Here is a 25184-nt window from a genome sequence, read left to right as displayed (position 1 = left end):
AGCCAAAACCCATGCTGATATTAACATAAAAATAAATATCACAATATGGGCCCTGAATTCTGCCCTGTAATACACACAGATAACTTCATCATGTATTGCCTTGTGCTTCTGGCTTTGCCAGCTCTCATGATCCTAAATTCAGGGCCCTTAAGACTTCTTCAGCCTCCCAGCCACCCCAGGTGGACTGCAGGTTACACAAGGGGTGCCGGATGGACGGGATGACTTTGCTGTTGCTTCTGCAGTTAGACAGGACTGTCACCCTTTCTGCTTCTCTTTTTTGACCTTGAAGGGAACAACAGAATACAGTGTCAGGATGTTTTGATTATGGTCCAGATTCTTGGTGAGTACTTGATTTTTGATTCAGGGGGAGCTTTGTCACCTTCCATCAGCTAAGAATTTGGTCTGTGGTGTTTTGTGACACCACTACTATTGAAGAAGCGTTACTGTCTTGTTTCTGTTAATGTTGTTAGTGCATTTCTCTGTTGCCAGATACTGTGACACTCATGGCACATGTCAAACTGAAGTAACACAGTTCCTTTCTGTAGCACTAGTGGCTGTAGTATTTTTAAATGAGAGCAAAATGGAATTTCTTTAACATTTGCAGAAGATAGGTCTCCGATCCACATGTACGCTGATTTCCTCAAAGGTATAGGTTAACCCTTCCAGTGTGATGTGAATACCTTATCTAATCTCCATACATTTTCTATTATTTCTGACCCTTTACCGCATCCCAGGTGTGCAATATGATGGTCTCATTTCAGGAGTAATGTCATTTTCTCATGGTTGCCTGTCTAGGAAAAGTATCTACAAAATGTCTATTTTGTAGCTGTTGATTTTTAACAGAGAGTGGAGGAAATGACACCGTTATCAATACAGTCTGTGTTTGTCATTTGTCAATATAAAATTGCAGAGATATATATGAAGAAGGTACCTATTAGCACTCCAGACAGAGAAAAAACACACTGCCAGCACAGTGTTAAACTGTGAAACCCGGTTTAACCTTGCTTCAGGATGTGGTTTATCTGTGTGCTGTGCCCATATAATCTTTAATAAACATCTTAGATGAAATTGTGTTAAATTTATCTTACCCTTACTTACAAATGCCAAAGCTAAATTGTCTTTGCAGAATGGGCCATTTAATTTATTTTTTTACTATTCTAGTGAGATGGGATCTGACCATGAGCTTCCTCTCCTAGTCACTGACAAGAACCATCTCTCAAGATGGAAAACCAAGTTCTGGAAGTAGTGAGGTACTGGTCGAAATCAGTGTAGAAGTGGATCCATTGACTGCTTGTAATTTCTTGTGTTTACTTCTAATAATCCTTTTTCAATAGGAAAGGAAGGAAATATTTAGACAGAAGGGAGGCTGAGGCAATTTTTACTCTTAGTGCACCTTGTGAGAACTTTTGGCATTTTGTGCTGGATCCACATGCTAAATCACTCACACAATTCATTGTGCCTGGAACAATCAGTCCTTGTCTCAGGATTTATAATATGATTTTCTGTGATAAAGGAACAATAATGAAGAGAGGCTGGTTATGTATTATTTTAGTGTTTCTGACTCCCACTTTTTTAACTGGAAACCTTTGGTGAACTGGGCCCTGGGTTTTATTGCTGGGATCTTTCATTTCAACACCAGCAGTTTGGCATGCATAACATCTCAGTTTATCTACTCAGTGTTTGTACCTAGAGATTCAGATTGATCTTTATTTCTGTGAGATGGAATTGAAATGTATTTTCATTTGTATCATTCAATGATGCATCAAGATGCTTTTTAAATATCATTTGACCCTTAAAGGACAAGAAATATCCTTTAGGAAAAGTCTGGTCAAAATGGTAGAGGTACATTCCCAGAATGCCAGGTAAGAGCCTGAAAAATCTATTATGTGTCCAAGGCTTCCTCATACAACACATCTCACAGCATGAGTTCATGCTCGAATATTTTTTATCTTTAAATCCTTGGGTAGCATGATTTGACTTACCAAACTGATATGAAATGTTGAGGGACGTATAGAATAATTAAGAAATATTGAATGCCAAGTTCTGCTTTCTCCTGTTATGTCGCATATGAACTTTATGACAAGGCAAAGGTAAGCTAAAAGTGTCACTTGAGTCGCCCATTTTCAACCTTGCCAAATCTGCCCAGCCTCTCTTCCATGTTGGCTGCTTCTATGGCCTTTCAAGGGGAGAGTGAAGTGTGTGCACCCTGGAAATCAGCTGTAGGTAAGGCCCACTCACATACCTACCATCCTTCCTGTGGCATAATTGATAAATGCTGATAAATCGGTTGAGCTTATAAGCACTGTGTCTGGTGCAGTATCTGCTAAATATTGCTACTGTTACATCCTGAAATAATGCAATTGCACACATTCATTATGTCTTAATTGCACATGCTAATTGCAGGTTAGATGCCATCAAAGCAGCACTGCCTGGCAAATGCACTGTGCAAAACATGAGAAACCCTGGTGGAGGGGATTTCTTTCTTTAAATTGAATCTATTCTCCCACAATTACATGTTTTTGCTTCAGATGTACAATTAGATGTTATTACTCTAATTCTGTAACTACACAATAATCAACCAAAAATGACTTTGAGAGGCAAAACAAAACAAGGAAATTCGCACAGCAAGAGGCACAATGAAGAGAACGTCAAAGATTTCAAGGCAAACCCACAGAAGGAAACAATGATCGTGCAAACGATTAACCTCTGCAAAATCTGATGTATGTGAACAGGTCACATGGTTGTGCTGCAGGAGTGGAGCGGTGAAGCAGCACCGATCATGGACACATGCAAGAACTTGCTTATACCCTGACACAGCAGTGATCTGCCCCAACTTAGCATGGCCCATCCACTGATCATAGACGAGGCCTTTCAGAATGCAGGACACTTTGTCGTAGAGTAAGGTTGTCTGTATATGTCAGGGTCTAGTTTGTTTTAAAGCAGTCTCAAGAATAAAAGTGATACTGAAAGGGTAGTCTTGATAAAGTCCAACAGAGATAACCATTTTAAGCCTTAGTAGCTTGAAGAACAATTGATCACATTTTAAAAATTTCTTTAAAACAAATCCAAACCAAAACAAAAACTAACAGTTACATCTTTATTTTATGGAGGATAAAGGCAAAGAACAGAAAGTGAAGGACATGGACTCTTAATAGTTCTGTCAAACACAGATGTTCTGTTTTGATGAAGTAATTTCTTGTGAGTGACTTGGAGAGCACTAATTTCTACAGAGCCATCTAAAAATGGAAAGTATGATGAAAGTGCTTGCCATGAACTAGCAGAGGCCCATGGAAAATAACATCTGCCTTTGGTACTCTGCAGTGTATATTGTCCTCTGCATAACACGGTTCTTTCAAGAAACTTTCACCCCACTTATCTCTCTGGGAAGTGACTCCTCAAATCTGGCAGGCATTGGCACTGGTAGCTTTACACATCCTGCCCCTTTTGTGTCAGGTGATAGGGATATTTACTTTTGCTGTGTTTCTGTGCCCTCTTTCATGCTTGGACATTTTTTCAGAGGGAGATTTTCAATATTTGGCACCATAGAAAAAATGTCAGAGTAGCAGAAGGGGGAAGATTGAAAGCTGAAGTGAAAGCAGAGCTCAGGTTGGTATCTTGAAGTGACATTTTGCCTTCTGTTTCCCAGCAATGGTTTTGTCTAGGTGCTCAGAGGGTGATCACTCACTGCTCCTGTCAGAACTATGGTAACACCAACACAGGATAACAATTTGGCCTTGGGAAACTAAATAAGACAAGGAATGGGAGAAATAAATGTTAGTTATCCTGTTTTACAGGAATTTAACTTAAAACTATTTTTGTTTGTTTGTGAAAACTTGCACTGTGGCTTTAGAAAAATTGTTGAAGGAGTCACTACCAGGAGACAACAGTGAGTGAAAACTGGGACATAGTGTGATATGGCCTTGCAGAGGGAGATGGCACTAGGCTAACAAGAGTGCTTTCAGGGATTAAAAAAGTTAATAAAGTTATAGACTGGATTTTATGGTATTTAATGTGGTATCATCATTTAGGAAATCCTAGATAAAATAGGAAGCAGGATGGAAAATGTAAGGTCGGTAGGACTACCTAGTGAAAAATGAAAAGGAGTTATGGAGAAAGGAAGATACCACTCGAGTACTGGTATTGATTCTGGGCTAATCTATCTTTATACTGCCATCACTAACCCTTTCAGAAAGATCAGACATATGCTGATGAAGCTATGTTGGAGTTTTAGAGATTGATATACATGAAGAACTAGGTGATTTTAAGAGCTTGTGGCAGATCAGTCAATGTGCAAAATCTTTGAGGACTTGCAAAAAGCTGCAAGAACTTTTTCATTAGAGGTAGGATGTACTAAACATTTGGGAAACATAAAACTGTGCAGATAAGCATAATAACAGCATAAACAGTGTATAGCTAAGCCCAAATGCCATATAAATAAAGTCAGCCATTCAAGAAATTGGCAGTAAAGATCAAAGCAGATGTAGTCTCTCATCTGGAGGTGGCAGCAAGGAAACCCTAAGTGGGTGGCAGACATGGTGGCTGGTCCAGGCCTCTATCCTCCAGCTCTGTTGTCTCAAGCTGTGAGCAGTGAACAGTGAGAATATTAATTGGTTTTACAGGGCCACAGAGCAGCGAGCACTGCCTAGCAGTGTGCTCCATCTACTGGCTTGTCTTCTGCTAACCAACTCTGCCACTCGCAGGATGTCTCTTCCATCTCATATGTGGCAGAAGAGGGAATTGGAATTAAAACTTGGGATTCTTCAGACAAAAATGGTTTGTCGAAAAATGTTGCTTTGTTTTAGGCATTCTCCTGTGAAAACGTTGGATTTCAATGGACTTTAGGGAAACACATGAAGACCTGTGATCACTTCTTGTCACCCTGCCTAGACAGTGATGGGAATGTGTTTCCATGCTGTGTAACCCGTGATGACACTGGTGTATTTAGAGCATCCAAACTAAGAAATGGGGGCCTCAGGGTGCTGTGAAAAATGGACTTCTCTCATTCTGAGGCCCTCAGTTATGCAGTGATTCCTTACTCTTGCTCTTAGAGTTAAAAAAGAGTTAGAAAAGGAGTCAGGAGCATGCAAGCCACTTTAAAGCTGGATGGCCTCAGAGTGCTGAGTTTCCAGACTTGATTGTATTCTGAAGCAATCCAAATGTCTGAGGGTTTTCTTATATAGTTTCCTTTCCATGAGAAATATCAATATTCTATGGTGCGTTACGAAAGAGGATGTTGCCCCCATGCCACAGCACCTTATGGAATTTCCCATAGAACAAAATTTCCAGCTTCTTGACCACCCTGAACTCAGACCTTTGGAAACACAGACTGAACATAGAACTGCAACCCCTATAGAAGGAAGGGATCTCAAGATCCCATTGAGACAATATGACCTCCATCTTGAGGTAGGATCAGTGCTACCAGAGAACCAGTGTCTAATCCTTGCCTTATCTATAATTCAGGACCAAAATCGCTGGACACCCTGCAGCCTTCCCATGAAGATTTCTTAATGGATAAACTAGTTTTTCCCTGTTGTGCTTGATCCATCCACCATAATTACAGCCAATGCATTTTTTTTCCTATTTGCAACTTCTACATGTTCAAAGATTATTTTCTTATCGCCCCTTAATCATCTTCTTTTCTAGTTCTGTGTTACTGTAATTCCTCCCACATTTCCTCGAAGGCCATGTTTCTAAGTCTTCTGACCTAAAACAAGACAGAGAAGTCCTCTGAATCCTTGCCAGAGTTTAAAAGAGAGGCAGGATTACTTTATGCGTCTCTCAGCCACCTCTGCTGCCCATACACCACAATGAGATGTTTACTTTCTTTTGTAATAGCGAGACACTATTGACATGTTAGGTTTGTGATCCAGTCTGAACACTAAAGCTTCTTTGGTCAATTGCTCTACATGACGTTTCTTCATTAGATATCTGTACGCTTAATTGCTCTCTTGGAAGTGTTGCTCCTGAAGAGGACCATGTTCTTTCATCAAGCACAGCATAGCTGGCCAGTCGAGGGAGGTGGTTTTCCCATTCTACTCTTCACTGCTGTGGTCCCATCTCGAGTACTGTGTGCAGTTTCAGGTGCCAAAATATAGGGACATAAAACTATTAGATTGCAAGGATTAATTTCAGGCTGAAACAATACAATATATTAAGCATTTTCTACCCTTTTCTTGTTGCATGCTAGTTTAAGAATTAACATTTTGTTGTCTGATTATAGCTAGAGAGAAGACTGATACAATCAATTAAGTACTTAACATTTTGGCCTTTACAGCCACCCTTCTTTTCAGTTGTGCAGTTCTTCCTGAAGGGATTTCTTTTCTGCTTACTTATGCTTTTCTTCATTAAAAAATAGATGCCCTCAGTATTTAGTTTGTTGGGTTTCTTTGGAACTGGAAGACAAAGACATTGTTCTGGTACCAGAGTATTCAGCCTAATGAGGCAATCATGTAGGAGATATTTGCATAAGACATTAAAAACGAGCTCCTCCCCACTGCCCAATTAAGAGCCTTCCCCATAATTATTTTCTTAATGAAAACACTACATGCAGCTCACAGTACCTATAATTTAATTTTAGTTACTCCTGGAAGACAGTTGAAGCAGGTATTTAAAAATACAATTCTTACTGTAAAGTATAGCAAAATAGAGTCACAAACATACACAAGTTATTTGTCAGAGCATTTAATATCCTCAAATTAATAATTTCATGATTGCCAAGATGTGTGGTTCAAGCGAGAAATGTGTTGCTATGATGGTGAGAGGAGTCATTTGCTCTACAGCATTCATACATGCCAATTGCTAATGCATTGGCCACACATACAGAAAAGGAGATGAAAAAAGATGAACATCGTCATTTGACCTGTCTGACCCTGTATCCAAAACTTATTTAATTCATTTGTCCATGAAATAGATTTCCATCTCTTCTAGAAGATAATATGGCTGATTTTGCACATCAGGGCAAGTGGTGCAAAAATACCGAGCTCCAGCCGAGCCAACCCACGTGGCAACCAAGATTCACCAAGGACTGTCAAAATTCTAACTGGAAAACTGAAAGACAAAAATTTCTTTGTAAAAAAGTCCATTGGATTTCTGATTAGGATTTTAAAAACTGATACTCTGTATCATTAGCAGCCATGTGAAGACATGTAAATAAAAGAACAACCACTCTTTAAGCTAGTCTGTGAGCACTCTCCACATGTTAGTGTGAAAAGCACATTGTCCATACTGAATGTCTTGCCTGTGATGTAACAGGTCAAAGCACTGAAGTCAAAACTACTGACCTCAGCAGCGTTACAGTGGGGTGAAGGGGTGGTCTTAACGTGACCCCATGAAGGCCCATGGAGAACGCTACATCTCTCCAAGTTTCAGGTCTCTGGCCCTTTGCTGCCCAGGCTCAGGCTCCCCCCTGGCTCCCTACACAGCCCTGGGGAAGGACCTGCCCTGACTTATGATCCAGTTTTAGGCCAAGATGCTGATGAGGTGAAGGTAGCGAGGCTCTGCTGCATCGCTTGCCCTTGGGAGAGTTTTTCTGAGAGTGTTTTACATTGAAAAGCGAACCTTCTTCTGCCAAAATGTTTTCTTCCTAGAGCTAATAAAACCAAATTAGACTGTTCCCCAGATCAGGAATTAATTTTGTCTGGTTGTGTGTCATGGATATAGTAAACAGTTTATACTTGGGCAAAGGCTGTGTTTAAGTATGACTGAATCCTGTTTGGTTTACTGTGATTAACCTAAACAATTTATAAATGGATGAAGCAAGTTAATTTAAATTCTTTCTCCAGTTTCCTATGGCTTTGTTAAGATTGGGTTCTTAAAGCAACCATTCCAGAAATTATTTCATGACAAGCAAATTAATGTTAACATTCCTACACAAAAATGAAATTGACTTTTTTTTTCCTTATTTAATAAGGCTTACACATCCTTTAGAAACGTACTCAGGCTATACAGCCTGCTGCTTAATGGGAGATGCCATTAATGCCTCGAAACACGGGAGCATTTCGCTGTGCCATTCAAAGCATTACAAGAAAAAATTCAGCATAATCCCCTGCAAGCTGCTTCTGCAAACGCCTCCTCAGTGGTGAGGCTGAAGTGTCGGCAATGTTTTCGTGTTACAGAAATATTGCTTCCACTTCTTACATGGGGTTTAGATGAGCAAAAGAAGTTGTAGCCAAAGCACATGAGCACGTCTGTGTAAAAAGTGCATGAGGCTTAACAACTGGAAAATTAGAAGTCTTGGTATGAGATTTATGTCCTGTTCAAAACCTTTTAGCTAACTAAAGGTATGGCCTCCTTCATTCTGCCTCCAGGAGTGCTGGGTGGCTAATGGAAAGCGAGTATCTTGCTTGAAGAGAATAGACACTCTGGCTTTAATTTCATAATAGGAGGAAACCTCACCTTTCCAGAAATAAGCTTGGATCAGGAGTTATCATCTTTCAGTTGCTAAGTGCCTCTCTTATGGATGGGCTGTTCATAAAGACACTGTTAACCCACGTGCTGTAAGTTATAATTCTTCGTGGCATCACCGCATAGCTGCTTTTTTTGGTGGTGTGAGCAGATGGACTTTGTGTTTTCTTTTACTGGAGCCTTTCTCTGACAATCTTTAGTTCAGTTTTGCTGGATCAAAGACGAAACACTGCCATTCCAGGAATTCTTACACCCTGTGCTATTTCAAACAATAGTGTTTTACTTTAAATGATTCTCAAATGTTCATTGCAATGATACATTAGAACAACCTATAGTAAGCCTTGCATTTTCGTCTCAATTCCTGAAGCAACAACCCTTGGAACATCTGAGTCTGGGGTGGCATTTCTTATATGTTGCCAAATGATGTATTCCAAATTTAATACAAATACATTTATAATCTTATCTTACTGGGTAGTCATAGGATAGGCAGCCTTGCTAGATAACTGCAGAGATCCTCTCAGCATTCACATACAAATATAAGGAAGTCACTAGATAAAGACCAGTCTTTCTGCTAAACATTTGTAGCCACAGACAGACAGATGTTTATCTCAGGAGTTTATACTGTCTTCTGTTAGAGAACTAGAAAGACAGTTTTCACCTTCAAGCAAAAGCGGGAATTAGATGCAATCAATATCTTCTGTAAAACATTTTCTAACCTTAAATGGTCTCCTGCAAGGCTGCAGCCTGAAGAACCTGGTGTATTTCTAACAGAAGGAAAGTTTTTTTCTGAAGCTCTTTGTGTGAGATGGAAAGTGCTGGGTTTGGGTTGTGTGGGGAAGTGGGGAGGTAAGTAGCTCTGCTTCTGTTGTTCATACAGCTCTGATAACATGTCCTGCATCCCACATCAGTTTAACTTCTCCTAAATCAAAAACGCCCCTAAATCCTTCAGGCAGCCAGATGGTGGATGAAACACTCTGTGAAAACTGGAACATTTCCAAGATCCTTATGTTACTCTGGCAGGTAACTGAGCTGTATGCTACAGAGAATTCTGACGCAGCAGGGTTGTTGGTATTGTAAGGGAGTTTTCATTCCTGCTGGGATTCAAGGGGGAATGAATGTGAGAGTTGAGGGTGAAGCAGGATGGTCATCCTGTCCTTCAGGAAACTGAGATGGCCCTGATTGAGGGACCCTCATGCAACCCCTTACACTGGAGCAGAAACCTGGCACACCTGGCTTGACACCTGCCTAACATCTCCATGCAAGCTGGTTAGACAAATGTATGTTGTGTATTCCTTGTGGGCTTTGCTTCCTCTCCATTGCTCCTGACCTAAATAAGCAAAGTGGGGTGTACTAAACAGTTGTATGCATTGGGTTTACTCAGGTGCTGTTTCCAGAGAAGGACACACCCTGCTGGTCAGGAGAGTCCTTACTGGGGAGAGGAGGAGGCTGAGGGAGAGAAGGATGCCAGAGGAAGGGCATGGCTCCAGCCTCTGCAGAAGCAATGGTGAGTTGCCCTTGGGGAGATTGTACAGGGCTGAGCTCAACACTTAAAAACCAATATCTGATGCAAGTCAGCAGGTCATGGTCTGAAACACAAATACAATGAGTCGCTTTCATGAGAGAAAGGCCAGCAATCCGATCCAAACACAGAGGCAGGAGGGAGTGCTCTGTGCAGCTCCTGCTCAGGCACCTGAATGTGCCTGGAAAGAGGAGAGCAGTGTCAGGGAAGTTGAATCCACAGCTTGTTGAAAAAAGAAAGTAGGGTGAATTGCTTTTTGTTTCTTCTTCCACAGGAAAGCCTTGCTGCAGCAGAGGAGGAAGAGGGGGAGTGTTTTCAGCTATGAGTGGTCCCTGCTGTGACACAAATGAAATGGCTGACCTGGGAAGAAATGCCAGGGAGCTTTGCTCTACCTGCTTTCACATGGCAGCACATTTGCAAACCAGATGTTTCAGCAATGAGAGTTTAATCATACTGACTTGATCAGGTGACTATTTTATTTTTTTAAGAATTTAGCTACATAAATGCAACTATCCGAAGAGACTGGCTTATCACCATTATAACTGGGCAAATCATTCATAGCAGATAATTGATGAGCTTCCTTTTGCCTTTGCCTCTTCATGAATTGATTAGATGGTGTTCAAAGCATTAATTAGTCAAGTGCCTTAAATTTATTTCCTGGGCTCAGTCCTTCCAGGAGCCTCACAAATTGTTGGTATTTCAACAAACCACGGCCTTTGTCCTCAGCTTTCAGCTGCCGGAGGTAAAAAATAGGTGAGAGCTGCCAAAGGTCAAGGCACTATGCGGAAATGGGGTCCAGACAGCTGGGCTGGGACACCACGGGCTCAGACCAACTAGGTCTTGAGGGTCATACTGGGAAACGTAACCCAGTGGGACACAGGTGCCTGAAAAGAAACCAAGCAAAATTCTGCAGTGAAGTGCATCACTTACACCAACCCAGGATGAGACTGGAATTTTTGGCACCGCCCCAGCAAGAGCTTTCTGAACACGCACATGGTGTGCACCCACTTGAATAAATGTTTGCCAAGTAATAAGCAGCATGAAAGCAGCCAAACTGCTTTCAGGAATAACAAGCAGACAGTCTGGAACAGAATTTGCTCCATCTTCTCTGTGGCCAGAGGGAAAAATTGCCACAGTCAGTGTTTTATTAAAACCATAATGCCAAAAAAAAAGAAAAAAGGCAAAAAGCAAGCAGGAGAGACAGAGTTAAGGATCGGGAAATAAACTAATCAGCGTTCTTTTGGAAGCATCGGAAGCCCTCGGGTCTCAACACAGCTGGCTTGACAGAGGGACAATATTGCAGGTGCTCCACATGTAGAGAGGTTTGTTTCCAGGAGCACTCAGAATAACGATGTCTTAATGCCTTTCTTTTTCTTTCCATACCCCTCAGGAGCTGGGTCATGATTTTTTTTCTTCTTTTAGCATTCATGTCTATTCCATTAGCAGTTGGGAACATCCTTGAAGGGGGTTAAACCCCAATAGTGCTGGGCATTGTGTGAACCGGTAACACAGAAGCACTCTGCACTGGGAAACGTTGCCATCCAGTCTAGACCAGTGCTTGGTTCAGCAGTAAACCTGAGGATTGCCTTCCACATTGCACAGCTGGAGCCTCTTTGCTGTGTATCCTGGTGATAAAATAGTGATTTATATGCTAATTAAGAGCTGCTCACATAAGGATGTTGAAAACCATATTTAGGATAAGGAAGGTGGGCAAAAACCTTAATTGAAAAAATATTGCAAGGATATAGTGTACTTTAGTTCAAGAATATTGTGTACTTCAAGACTGAAAGGTCTCTAGGGTTTGCCTGCTGCAGTTTCTCAATACACTTTATATTCCTTTTTGCAACACTTGTCTGCCTTGTTATGTCAAAAGGAATTCACCTTTGAGCCAGTGTAAACAGGGTATCAGGGTTAGAAGATCTTTGCCAATACACAGGCAGTTGTGGGGACTAGTGAGGGGTGGCCAGCGCCACCAGTGCACCAGCAAATGCTGGGGCTGACCACAGTGATGCTAAGCTTGCCTAGAGCTGGGCAGGGTGCTGCTAGAAACCACAGAGGTGTGGAAAGTGAGGCTTTGCATGCCCCTAGGGAAGCTGAGAGCTGTTTTGTTTCTTGCCTTTGCTGAAGGAACAGCTGAGACGCAAAGGCTGCACTGTTAATGCTTGCTGGAGTGCAAACATCCCACTGTCCCTTAAGGTTAGAGCAACTATGGCAAGGCTGGAGCTGGCAGGGCTGCAGTGCAGCTGGCAAGGTCCTGCCCTGCCCTGTCCCCAGTGCAACCTCATCAGCAGCCCTGCAACAAGGCTCCCTCCCTTCAGGCCCCTCCGTGTTGTCCTCAGGCAGCTGGTTTCAGCTGCCTGCAGAGCATCTTTTCTCTGCAGCTTGATTTATGGTCTTGTAATACAGGGCAGAGGGCAGCTGGTTTAAAGGAAGAGCTGCTCACCTGCAGCTGTCTGACTGGCAGGGTTACCTACGCAGGGCCTGCTTCACAAAGCCCCTGTTTGCCAGTCTTAGCCTAGCTGTGGCTGCAGTGCTTTGCACCACACCTGACATCAGCTCCGTGTTTTACTCTGTCCGGAGCACTGGGCTGTGAAATCGCAGCATTGCACATACTCAGAATTCAACAAGGTCTTGAGCAACATGATCCAAGCTGCCCATTTTGAACAGGAGCCTGGACCAGATGACCAGCAAGCACAGCACCGGGACTGGAGTTTCCCTGTCAGCCTCAGTTATTCTGCGATTCCGCTCATGAATGAAGATACCTGGGTGCCTGTTTGGGGAATCCCCACTTGGATGTTCAAAAGGAGATAGTGCAGCCAAGCATGAGCTCTGGTGGAGGTTTTGGCACCAAAATACTTTCCCTGGAAAAGGGGTGATACCTAGAGAGTCTTAAATGCCTAAATCAGGCACTGGTGGACTGTGTTCTCTGTAAAGGCTCAGCGTCAACGAAGTCACACTCAAGGCAATGTTTTTGGTGGGGCTAGAGGTATCTCCCTCTTTGTTTATGTGGTGCTTGTGTTCTGCATGTCTTCCATGGGAGGACTATCAGCTTAAAGAGGTGAAAGCTCTGCGTAGAGAGCAGTTGCTGTAAGGCACAAACACATTAATCATACGCTTCTCAGTGACACAGATTTAGTGGGCTGTCCTTTGGCTCACTTTAATACCAGCACCAAAACAACTGAGGTTTAACTAAGGCCTTATCATGGAATCATTTAGGTTGGAAAAGGCCTTTAAGATCAACGAGTCCAACCGTTAACCAAACACTGCCAAGTCCAGCACTAAACCGTGGCCTCTAGTGCCACATCTACACTGAGAACTGAGGAACCTAAAAGTAGGAGACTGTCAGCTGTGAACACTCTTCTCCGTCCCCTCCCCTGAGACTCCTGAAGGTTTTACACTGCAGGGGCTGATGGGCCAGCAAGATTGGGCATGTGCTAGTGCTGTTGGCTAAAGGGCAGGATGGAAACTGGGAGAAGGAGTCATTAGCAAAGCAGGATACATGCAAAGGCCACTGGACACACTTGCTATGACATTCAGGCCTCTGGTGGGAAGGAATGGACCTGAACCATTTTAGGACAGGATTCATTTTTGGGAGAGCCCTCTCCCTATTCTGGGTGCTCCAGACATGAAAGACAAACTTCAGTTGGTGTTATTTTATTTGCTCCAATAAACATTTGATTTATATAAAACAAAACAAAACAGACCAAAAAAAAAAAAAAAAAAAAAAATCACATTCCCCCCCCCCCCACAAAAAAAAAGCCAACCAAACCCAAACCGGTTTACAAAGCAAGTTAAGTGCTTGAAAAATTTGATATACAAGAGTATATATTGTTCACATCCCTAGTTCATACATGATGTACAGGGGAAATATTCCTTAAAAGTACAAAAATTTTCCTTTACATGTAGTAGTAAAAAACAAACCAAACAAACTACCACAAAACAATTTAAAAAAGAAAAAAACAAAAATAAAACAAAACCAACAAAACATAAAAATGTCAGTATTGTCAGGAACTACAGGATGTCATTTTTTGAACTTCAGCGTGGATAGCAGAGAAACAGGCTGCCACATCCCTCTGTCCCCTCTCCGAGCAGCTCGTCCCTGGCCCTGCTGCCCGGCCGGCTGCTCTACTTTGTTACGAAAAACACGACCCCTTCCTCCCCCCGCTTATAAAATTTTACATCGACATCGTATCCTCTGAATTCAACTGTAGTTTTTGAGATTTCGCCTCACTGTTTAAATATTTCTGAGTAGTTTGGTTAGAATTAAACAACAAAAAAAAAGGCAGATACGAAAGTATTTCAAATAAAATATTTGTCATCATAAATCTTAACTCCTATTTGAATAAGCATGATTCCTATTCACTTACATGGCAATGTCTTCTAGAGAAATATTGCTGTTTATCTGTCACAGGTGTTTAATAAATGGCACCAGATACATCTGTAGAGGACTAGTTTTGCTGGCTGAATTTCCAATTTGTAAGGCCTGCTTACATGCTGTAGGGAAGAACGAAGTGGAAAAAATCACTGCAAAAGTCCTGAAGACAAAATTGTTAGCCCTTAATAAAACACACTGCTGTCATTTATATAGGCCAAACGTGAATGTCAACTGTCTTCACCGTTTTGGAGAACTGAAAGAACGTAAGCAGTGTCTGATGCATCCTTTTGGAATAAATCACCTTCCCTGGGCTTTGGATTTTTCTGTTAATTGCTGACTTGCTGAGGGCAGCCCTATATGCAAGCAGTGCTGAGGGCTGCATAAGCCATCAAGCTAATGCTACGGAACTTTCCCTCACCTCCAGGGTCCTTTTGCAAAAATAAAGGCACTGGCTGTTGTCTCTTTACTTTTCTCCTAGAAAGTGTGAAACAGAGTCAGACTGTGGCATGACAAGCAATTACACAAGCTGTACAGGGAAAAAAATGTTTGGTTTTGCAGCAACACAATCAAGGTAAAAGGAAGGAAAAAAAAAATTAGTACTGCCTGCACTCAGAATGCAAAGCAAATACAAAACATCTGCTTGGATTATTGCTGGCCCCATCTTGTTTTGTGTGGTTTGGGAGTGGGGATGGCAGGAGGGGAAAGCTCACCCTGCTGATATTTTGCAACCTGCTTGCAAGCAGCGTGAATTCGAAGCAATAAACATATAACATTAATGACCTCTGTATGGAAACGTGTGGGAGGGACCAAACCTCCTCACGTTCCTGTTCCAGGACACTACAAAGACACTGGAGTTAAGGTGAGAGGGCAAAGGCATCCCTGAACCTTCCAAAATGTGCTGCAGACAGGAATGTGTTGCTACAACTGCAAAGCCAAATCGGCCTGTCTGCTGTGACACTGTTCCTGCAAATGGGAACAGCAGGGCCACGGCCCGGTGTTCACAGCACATGCTTTGAAAGCCACCTTCTTATTGCATATTATTCCTATCTTTTTGGCAGAGCGCTTAGTGCAGAGTTGCTGGTGTCGTGCCATGCCAGTCTCCCCAGGCTCCTTCCCTAAGGGGGAGGCATCTCTAATGCACTGGTAATTTTTTTTTTAACCTCTTTTTTCAGAGCATGGCTGTTTATAGATATATAGATAGATACATATATATATACACATACACACACATTTTACATATATATGTATATATATATAAAAATAGCAATTTCATAGTTATATACAGGCATTAATAAAGTGCATAATGTTATTGGCTATTTTCAAATCTCATTTCCTGAGGAAGTGCTAACATACATAGCTCCTCCTACGACATGGTGCTGGCAGCCAATGCTAGGGTATGACACCTACTCCCCGGCTTTTAATTCCCACAAATACATCTCTCTGTCCGGAGCCAGAGCCTTAAAGGGAGTAGTGACAGCCTCAGTCCCTCAGGAAGCAAGTCAAAACTTCTTCCTTTGCCAAGGTGAACGCCTTTAAGGAGCAACTTCCCTCCATTTTGGAGCTCTTGGGTGTGTGCTACTTGGCAGTGGTCACAGAGCCGTCTTCGGGGATCTTCTCCTCTGAACAGCTTCTTCCCGACAGCTTGTCATGGTGCTTGAGCTCGCTGAAGCGCTCCGCAACGCACTGTGCCGTAAGCCGGGCCTCGGGGTCGTGGTCCCAGCACTCAATAAGGGTTTCACAGACCATCTGGATGCCCTGCAGAGAGCAGAGAGAGAGAAGCCATGATGAGGCGGGTCGTTGCTAAAGCCCCTGTGTGACAATTGCTTTAGTGCCCTCTGAAGTTCTGGGGGTTACTCACCCGCATCCTGGAGGTGCTTTATGGGCTCTGCTGCTACTGTCATGGGGGCACGCTTTTCTTTTTTTTAAAGAAACTCTACTTTCAGTACTTTAGTTAGTACTGTATTTTCTGGACATATATTCTGATACTTTATAACAAGAAAAATTAGGTTTGGGCTAGCGCTATAGAATCAAGTAGGGTTTTTTTTTTTCAATAAGTATGATCAGAATTCTTGGATAACATGACTTTTGGCTCAACGCACGCCTTTGCATGCCTGAATTCTGTTTGGGTTTTTTAAACAAAATTCTGATTGCCAGCAATATCAGGCCCTACATTAGCCCTTTATGAATTCCTTGCAGACTAACTAAATCTATGTGCAAATATGGGCCACAATCCCACAAACACTTAAACACATGTCACTCACAGATGTAACTATTTAACCTTCATTTCAATGCTGATGCACATGTTTACAGGAGCAAAAAACAGTTGCATCTCTGTAATGCATTTTATAAACATGAGGTACTTGCCACGAAATTGTGTGCTTTGCTTTATGGCACTAAAACCCTATTAAGTAGGATTTATCTTAAACTTCTTATTTAAAAAAATAACATTTCACAACACTGCATTAATTGCATAATTTACCTAATTGGTGGTGTTGACTGATGTCAATGTTAATAGCAGAATGTTATTGTCTGTATACAAATGACATTAGTTTTCTGCTGGCATTGAAATTACAAGCAGTAAATTAAATTAAATATTAAACATTAACTTGAAATCAATAGTGCAACAAATCTCATTAAGGGGAGGGGGAATTGTAATATGTAAAACCATTCCAGAATTTTATCATGATGAATAATGAGTTCATTACAAAAACAGGACTGCAGAGGAAGGAAATGAATATGGAAAAGCCATTACAGTGAGATCAACTTCTACGGAGTTCAAAGCAGATCCTCAGCTGCTGCAAACTGTCACAGCCCCACAGAAGCTGATGCATCATTGCATTTTAGATAGGGCAATGTGAAATGCTGAAGGGATTCAGATGAAGGGAATTAAATCCACCTTCATTAAATGTCCTGTGAGTGTGTTATCAGGCATTCATTTCCTGCCTTAGACTCTTAGGTGAATGCTGCTGGAGACAGCTATGCCCACCCCAGTGATGCAGGAGTGCAGACTCATGGTCCTCCCAGTTGGTTCGGTGCCCTGTACTGGGGGCAGACTGAGGTCTGGGTTTTATGTAGGGAAGAAAACTCCAAAGTCAAATGCAGGACACCCAGGTCCAAACCTGCCATCGTTTTACTTGCTATCTAAACCCAGATGTGATGAAATTCAAGGTGTATCTCACAATTCTACCCCAGTACCTCTAGCTGCAGCCCACCACACATTCGAGCAGCTGGGGGGCTGCCCCATGCCTGAGCGCCATGCAGAGCACAAGCCCACCCCTGGGCACCTCTGGGCACACCTATGCTTGCTGCTGTGCATGAAACGAGCTCCTGGACACTTGTCTCCAAGGCACAACCAGCGGTACTGCCCGTTTCTATTGCCAAGTAATGCTGTGTCCTGCCACAGACAAGTCTCTGGGCCACCTAACTCTGACCCAAGTGCCAATGACTTTTGCTCTATAGGGGCTTTTGTCACCTTCTATGACAAATACATCATCTGACTCTTCCCAAATGCAGAACGGAAATATTTGCTGACCATGTCTGCCTCTGTATCAGCATAAGCAGTATCTTTCTTTCATATCCAGCAACAGATTGCTACTAAGTTAGATTTCCTTTTGCTCTTGAGAAAACTGATTATCCTTAAGTTTGCTGACCACAGATCTTCCTGTTGTTCTTCTGTTTCCCTAATCAGTTCTCTACCCTTCTTTAATTTTTTTCACACGAGACCATGTCTTTTGAATATTTTGAGAAATGTTCCTAATTTTAAGCATTTTCTACTATTTAATTTTTAGCTCCCAAATGATCTGGCTCAGGATTCTTTTCTGCTCTGTTAATTGGGTTCTTCTAAAGTACCGCATATTTATCACCAGTTTGGACCTCATTTTGGCTTTGTGGAAAACAAACGACTGCGGTCAACTCATGATGCCTTTTACCAGCTCATCCACAATTTTCGTAAAATTTCTGCAACCTTATAGTTCTTTTCCATAAAGATAAGCATTAGTATAATCTCTCTTTCCCAGCTCAACTTGTCATTTAGAAGATGGTTTTATCTGTGGCTCCTAGAAAATATCAAGGGCTTTTTAGTACATGTAACATCAGATACCCAGGTGTCCTTCAAAATACAGCTCTCCTCCTCAGCTAAAGCACCCTCCTCCGTAACTTTACTCACTGCAGACGACTATAAAAGGAGCAAGTCCTTGTGGTCCAGGAAGGGGCTGCACTCTGCCATAGTCATCAGGTGGCAGATGCATTGTTCTTGGTTGGAAAGGTGATTGATTTTGGCCATTCGCTTAGCCTTTCCTAAGTAGGTGTTAGGCTATGATTTTAACATCTCAACTGGAATGAAAAAGAGAGTGTTACATTGCTCCTGACGGAAATACTAGCTGATCTTGGTTGCCTGGGCTTTTATAAACATTCATGCTGCTTTCCTTTTGTCTGTAAAGACCACTCAACATATTTCATTGACAAGTGGAATGACCAAGCCTTACTTCTCCCTCTGAGGCGATTCTCATTTTATCTCTTCTGATAAAACTGCTCGGAGCAAAGGTGAAAAAATGTGTGCCTTTGGCTTCTTTCCATTCCGTTTCATCTACTGAGAAATCAGGCTGCAACTGTCACCTAGGAAGTGCAACCATGGTGTCCGTGAATGGGGAAAGCTGACAGTGTGCTTCACGACATGCAAGGGAAATGGACTGCTAATGCGCAACCTGAATAAAACCAGACTGGCTTGCTGAAGACTCATTTCCTATTTTCTTAAACCTGTCAACAGCTGGGACACAACTATGACTGCTCTCCATGATAAAGTACTGAGATTTTTTTTTTTCTCTGCTAAAGGGGCCCATGTGCAAAGTAGTTCTCTGTGACCTTTCAGAGCCTGCACGCAGTGTGCGTCAAGGCCCTGATGATTATGTGGCTGGCTGGATGATTGTTGGGTCTCAGTTTTCCAATCTTCTTGTTTTGATCACTTTTAGATTACACTGGTGGGCAGCAGAAATCCCAGGGCTTTGGGGCAGGCAGAGCACTGTGGTGTCTGAACCATGGCAATACTGGTGTCATTGTGAGCTCTAATCTGTGCAAAAGAGAGGTCCAGCCTCTTGGGCAGGACACAGAGTTAAAGCTCAGGCTTCAAACAGCAGCTAAATGTGTAGTGCAGCTCCCAGCTGCTCAAATGTGGTATTCTTACCTGATGGTTAAGCCAGGAGCTGGGGATCTCAGGTCGCCCTCTGTCTCTGAGGACATTGTCCTTCATGCTTTCCACGCAGGGGTGTTCTCGCACTTTAGACCCGAATGGAGGCTCGTACTCTTTCACTTCTGCCAAGAGAATAAGCAAACACAAGGGTATTCAGCTGGGCTGCATTGGTGCCAAGTGCAAAGGGAGCTGGCTGTTCTCTGGAGGAGTAGGAGCTACTGATTAGCTGCTCAGTGCCACCGTTCTGCTTGAACAGCTCCAAACAAAGCAAAGCCAGTTGGCATTTTCAAAACTGTTTCGAATGTGTTTCTCCCACATGGCCCCTCTCCCCTTTTCTTTCCTAGACAACTGAACAATTTTCATTTAAACCCTTTAGTACATAATCATATTAGCAACAGTCAGAGCAGCAGAATAACCTGTAATGGTCTGTGAGCCTTCCGATCTGTGCTGAGGCAAAATACATAGGAGCTTCAAGCTAACTTTTGCTTGAGCCAGGCTCACAAGAACTTGCCCCCCTTAGGTGCCCTGAAGTCCACACACACTTACCAGGTGAAATATAAAGTGAAATCTATCTCAGTCATTATAAATGTTAATGTGCCAGATTGCTAGGAGGAAACGGTGGCTTGAGAAGGACAAAGATACAGTAAGGAGCAGTGCTGGAAGCTGTCATGCTGCCCTTGTTCATTACTCAGCTGCATTCCTTTGTAGAAAGTATCAGCCTGCTCTTATTTTAGGTCTCTTTCCCAAAATGGGTCAGTTTTGGCCCATGATGCAAAGGGCACATCTTCCTGAAGGGGCTGCTGCCATCCTAGTTTTTGTTTCCATGTTGCATGTTTTCTTCGCTTTTCTTTGGAGTGAGAAAGGAAGAAGCAGACATATGGGATCTTTGGAGAAAACTCAAGAAATCTCTGAGAGCGGAAATATTATAGTAGATGCTGACACAGTGCAGAAAATGCTGTGGTTTCTTTGGGAACAGATGGAGACTTTACTCACAGGCCTAATGACTTGCTAGGATTAGATAAAGATTTATGAAGTTGGCCTGTTCTGCTGCCTCTTATTTCTTTCTAGGAATTAATCGAGGGCAAGAAAAACTGAAGTGTAATCTGCAAGGCAGTCTGCAGAATGTATGTGAGTGCCCAGAGAATGTGTGAACAGGATGAACGAGACAGGAGACACAGCACTGTTGCGTGATGTTACACCCAAAATTCAAATGTCCAGTGCTGCTCACTCCTCTCATTTTATAGTAAAAAGAAGCCCTGAAAAGGGTGATAACAATGATTAAAGGCCCATAAAAAATGGGAAGAACCTCTAAAGCTTGGCTTTGTTTACTTTGGAGAGAAAAGTAAGGGGTTATATGACAAAATATTGAAAATAACTAATAGTCAAGATAACACAGGTCAGATTCTTCTGTCATGTGTCATGATAAAAAGAAGGTATTAATAGTATTGAACATAACTAAAAGGTGGAGTTTCCTCCCAAACCTTAGAATCAAGCTGTAGATCTCACTTCTATGTGATAGCCACGAGATGAAGACTTTATCAGGCTACAGAAAAAGAACTTCTAATGCTTAAGAAGAACAGCCAAATTATGATAACAAACATTTTGGAAGAGATATTAAACCTTGTGTTTCAAATGTTCAGCATTTAGAGATCCAGCTGAAAACAACTGTGTGTGCAGTGCAGCAGATCACCCCACAGATGCCTCCTGCACAGCTCTCCTTCTTTCTCCTGAACCATTTGGTGTTGACCACTGTCCACACAATGCTCTGGAGAGTGGCTGTAGACCCAAAACACAACTCCTATCTCATCATATGTAAATCACTTTTTTAAGACTCAAGGGCCAAAGTCGTTTTTTGCTTTCTTTCCTCTACAAGAAGGCATACCAGTTTCACCCGCATTAATCTGAGTTAGAGATTACTCAGCCAAAGTAAATTTACAAGACTTTATCCCTATAAGTTAACTGGGAATTTGCTATCTTGCTGGTCAGACCTGGATTACTACACAGCAGATGCACAATGATAATAAAGCAGATACCCATACTTTCAAAGCTAACCAAAATATTAAGGTTTGCTGGGAAGATTTAAATAGCATCACCTAAGTGGCCATTTCCTACACCATCTCCATCAGTCATGGTTTGATTGTGGTAGTGGTCATGGACACCACCCAGTGCTCTGAGATGATCTTGCAATATGAGGAGTCAGAGGAGTTGGCATGCCCAACAGAGAGAAGCTGATGTTGCACTGCTGACTTGTTCCCTCTCTCAGAGCTTAATTCGAAGGCCATTCAGCTGCATGAGATGGTTCAAGTGGGAGAAGGGAAGGCAGCCATCCCACGGAATTGGTAGGTTTGTATTGTAATACATTTTTCCCTATTTGAGGAACTCTGTGCTATGAGCATTCCTCTTCCAAATATAAAGATTGGTTTTTTTCGTTCTTTTTTTTATTTATCTCTCTCTTTTTTTATTTTTTTTAGTAAAGAAAGAGAAATGGAGGCCAGAAGGCCAGATAACAACTCACTGTAATGACTTTATAGTAATACAATCATGCCTTCCCTCAGTTTGAAAAGCATGCAGCATCTTCTTGCTATTTATTATCTTGCTTCTCTTTCCCTTCAAAAAGAAAAGCGCATTGAATCCTCTTGCAGTAAATCATCCTCATGCTGTGGAATCTCAGGTGTTAGACACATTTTGCAGTAATAGCTGGGGTTATTCATGGATCATGTTGTGGTGCTACAGTAGATGTAACAGATGTCAATTTGAGGTAGTCAATTTGTGCCTAGCTGCTTGTGCATGGCTGTATACAGGTGCTGAACCTATTTTTTATGCCTTACATGTTTCTTTTGATTGTTTTTAGACGAGTCAGGCACTAAAAAAGACAACTGGCTGAAGTACCATAAATACCTCAGGTACTGTGAACTACAGCACCTTTAGTGTTCAGTAATGGCAGAGTTCCTTCAACTTTTATCTCCAGCATTTAATCTTTACGGTTATGAGCTACCTTGCACTAATAATCACTGTACCTCTGGTTTCCTTTGACACTGGCCAGACCATAACTCTCAGAAAGGCTGGGATTGGAGTTTTAGTCCCAAACAGAGAGATTACTGAAAGAGAGATTTGTTGTGCCTGATGAATGCTTTGCAAAATTTGGCTGTGGGTTCCTCATGAAAAATAAGCCTCTCTCATGTGATCTTTTTCTACTGTAAGCTCTTTGCAGTGAGATTCTCTTCTTTTGGGCCAGAACAGCATACCCACAAACCCTGTCAACACTCTCTCATGTGATCTGCCTTACTCATTTCTGTGGGACAACGTCTCATGCTGGAAGATGAAGCTTCATTTGTAGAATCAAAGCAGGAGTGAGGTGAAAGGTAACACCTGTGTGTGTGTGTGAAGATTGTGTCTTTCTTCCAGCTACAGGAATTTGGGTAGTGGATCTACCTATTAGCTGTTGCACAAAGGGATAATAATGCATAAAGCAAAAGCTCAAAAGCCATTTCATGGCCAAGTTTAAGGAGCTGTCAAATGCTTACTTCACATTTTCCATAGGTTTCCCCATTCCATGCCACGAAGGGCAAGGGTGTGTTGGGCTGGGTGAACGCACTGTGCAGTTTCCCTTTCACAGACATGTTTTAAGTGACTTCACATCTGATGATCAAAGACACAGCCACCCTTCCAAAGGATTGGGAGCGCATGAGCTCTGTCATCAGTGTACGGGCTGCTCAATCACTGTGTGCTGGGTCCAGAGATGGGAAAGTGGAGGAGTGCAGAACACATCAGTGCCCGACATGGGACACAATGCAGCAACCTCATCTCCTGCGCTCTGGGCTTGCAGAAGGACAGCACTTGCTACCTTACATGTAGCACTGTGGTTACACTTAGAGAATTTCTATGATGTGAGTTACTGTCACGGGGTGACACTGCACTGTGTGGCTATAGTAGCTCAGGGTTATCTGCCCCCACGAGCCAGCCCAGTGCAGACATGCCCTAATGGGGCTCTGCTCCACAGAAGGAAAAGTTTAAATCAGGCCCCAGATGCAGCCACCTCAGGGCCCAACGTGCAGGCACAGCCCCGCTGTACAGGCTACCAAAATGCTCCCTGCAACCAGAAACTGTCACCTTGCCACGTCAATATGATGAAAGCTGAGCATTTCGCAAGGTACAGGACACACAAATATTTAGTTACCAAACTGTGTCTCTTGGCTGACTCCTTTCAAGCAAGCTTAAGATTAATCAGTGATTTTATTCGTATTAAACACGGCTCTGGTATAAAGCAAGGCTGCCATTTCAAACAAAGCCCTGCTGCTCTACTGAAGCCAGCCACCACTCTGGGTAGGGCAATACTGCCTAAGCAACATCGCCGTTTTCTGAGGGGTTTCTCTTCTCCCTCTTCACCAGCTTCGTGCATTCAGAAGTTCCCTTTCCTCTCGTTCTCCCCTGTCACCCCTGACAGTCTCTGGTCCGTAGCTGCTCCGATGCAAAACAGATGGTTTTCTTTTCTTTCTAGGAGGCTGTCAGAGAAATTACACTTGCCTTGGTCGCCAAAGCTGTGTCACTCTGAAAGCAAGTGCTTGAGATGAAAATTATATTTCTTGCAACATGCAGCATCTGGTGCACAGCTGTTGCACTGAATGAAATACCAAGTTAACAGCAGCATGGAGCAGTTGAAGTTCTCCCCAAAGCAGTATTGCTGAGTTTCTAAAGATGCCTCTTAAATTATACTCTGGTGAAAAATCAGTCAAACTCGATCTTTGCCTCCGTCTCCCTTTCCCTCATGTCCCATTTCTGCTCCTCCATATTTAGCACAACAAAGTAACAATGAACAGCATGGCCTTGCTTGAAAGCCAGTCCCCACCTGCTTATTTACTATGGCAGCTTCACAGTATGGATTATGCTGCTGGGTATTTTTGTTTAAGCGTCTGCTGAGAGAAAAGGCCCGGCATAGCATGGAGACTGTGTTGGACAAAGATGCAGTACTGAAAGGACCTGCCTCCATTGCCTCCCGCACTCACTAAACACCTGCAGGCTGACAAATGAATCCTGAGAATTCTCTTTGTGAAAGAAATGTCACTGTACCTTCACATGGCTGCATGGCAATCAGCCCCCCCCGCAATGCTTCCCTCCCTAATTAAAGTTACTTATGCCGCTGCCTCAGCTTAGACTGCCACTCCTGCCCTTGAAAATGCCACTGGTTTCTCTAGTGACACAGAGCTGATGCTGCAAATATGGTGCCTACATCTTTTAGGCTCCTTTGGAAAGGCTGTCTGTGATCAGGTCAGCCAACTCCAGCTTATACAGGAGGTCATTTCTCCCAGTGCTGAACAGTTTAGGAAGAAAAGAGGGGCTTGCGTGAGCAAAGGCAGCTCCTCCGGAAGGCTGCAACGAGAGGAGGGAGACTCACGAGTGACAGATGGAGAGAGAAAGCAGAGGGAGAGCCGTAGGCATGAATCACTGTTAGGGTATTTCACCAGCTGGTTGCAAAGCAACGACAGGAAAATCTAAGAAGCAAATGAGAGAAACTGTGCAATGCTGCTGCAGCTCAGTACCAGTGACAAGTGGAGGGAGCTACATCCTGGGAGTTGTAGTTAACTGCTCTTGATGAAGCCACTGAGCCCAAGTTCCAGCCCCACGGATCTGCCCAGGTACTCCTGTGGTTTTGCTGAGGATTTCAGCCACTGGAAAGATGACTGAAAAAGAGGAACAAAATTCAA

At 42.7% G+C, this 25184-nt stretch overlaps 1 protein-coding gene across 1 annotated transcript in view; it reads right to left on the bottom strand.

Annotated features, from left to right (window-relative positions):
- Positions 1 to 13560: 13560 nt before the first annotated feature.
- TGFBR2 (transforming growth factor beta receptor 2) overlaps positions 13561 to 25184 on the bottom strand; it is a 59939-nt gene continuing 48315 nt past the window's right edge. Inside the window, exons 6-7 of the mRNA XM_065051609.1 lie at positions 19477 to 19604; positions 13561 to 16052 (exon numbers count right to left, since the gene is read on the bottom strand). Of these exons, the coding sequence (XP_064907681.1) occupies positions 15873 to 16052; positions 19477 to 19604 (308 nt within the window). The 3' untranslated portion in view covers positions 13561 to 15872. The remainder of the gene's footprint in view (positions 16053 to 19476; positions 19605 to 25184) is intronic.

Source organism: Columba livia, chromosome 2, assembly GCF_036013475.1.
Source record: "Columba livia isolate bColLiv1 breed racing homer chromosome 2, bColLiv1.pat.W.v2, whole genome shotgun sequence".
Classification (NCBI taxonomy): Eukaryota; Metazoa; Chordata; class Aves; order Columbiformes; family Columbidae; genus Columba; species Columba livia.
The sequence above is the reverse complement of the archived record's forward strand: the minus strand, read 5'-3'. Positions and strand labels throughout refer to the sequence as shown.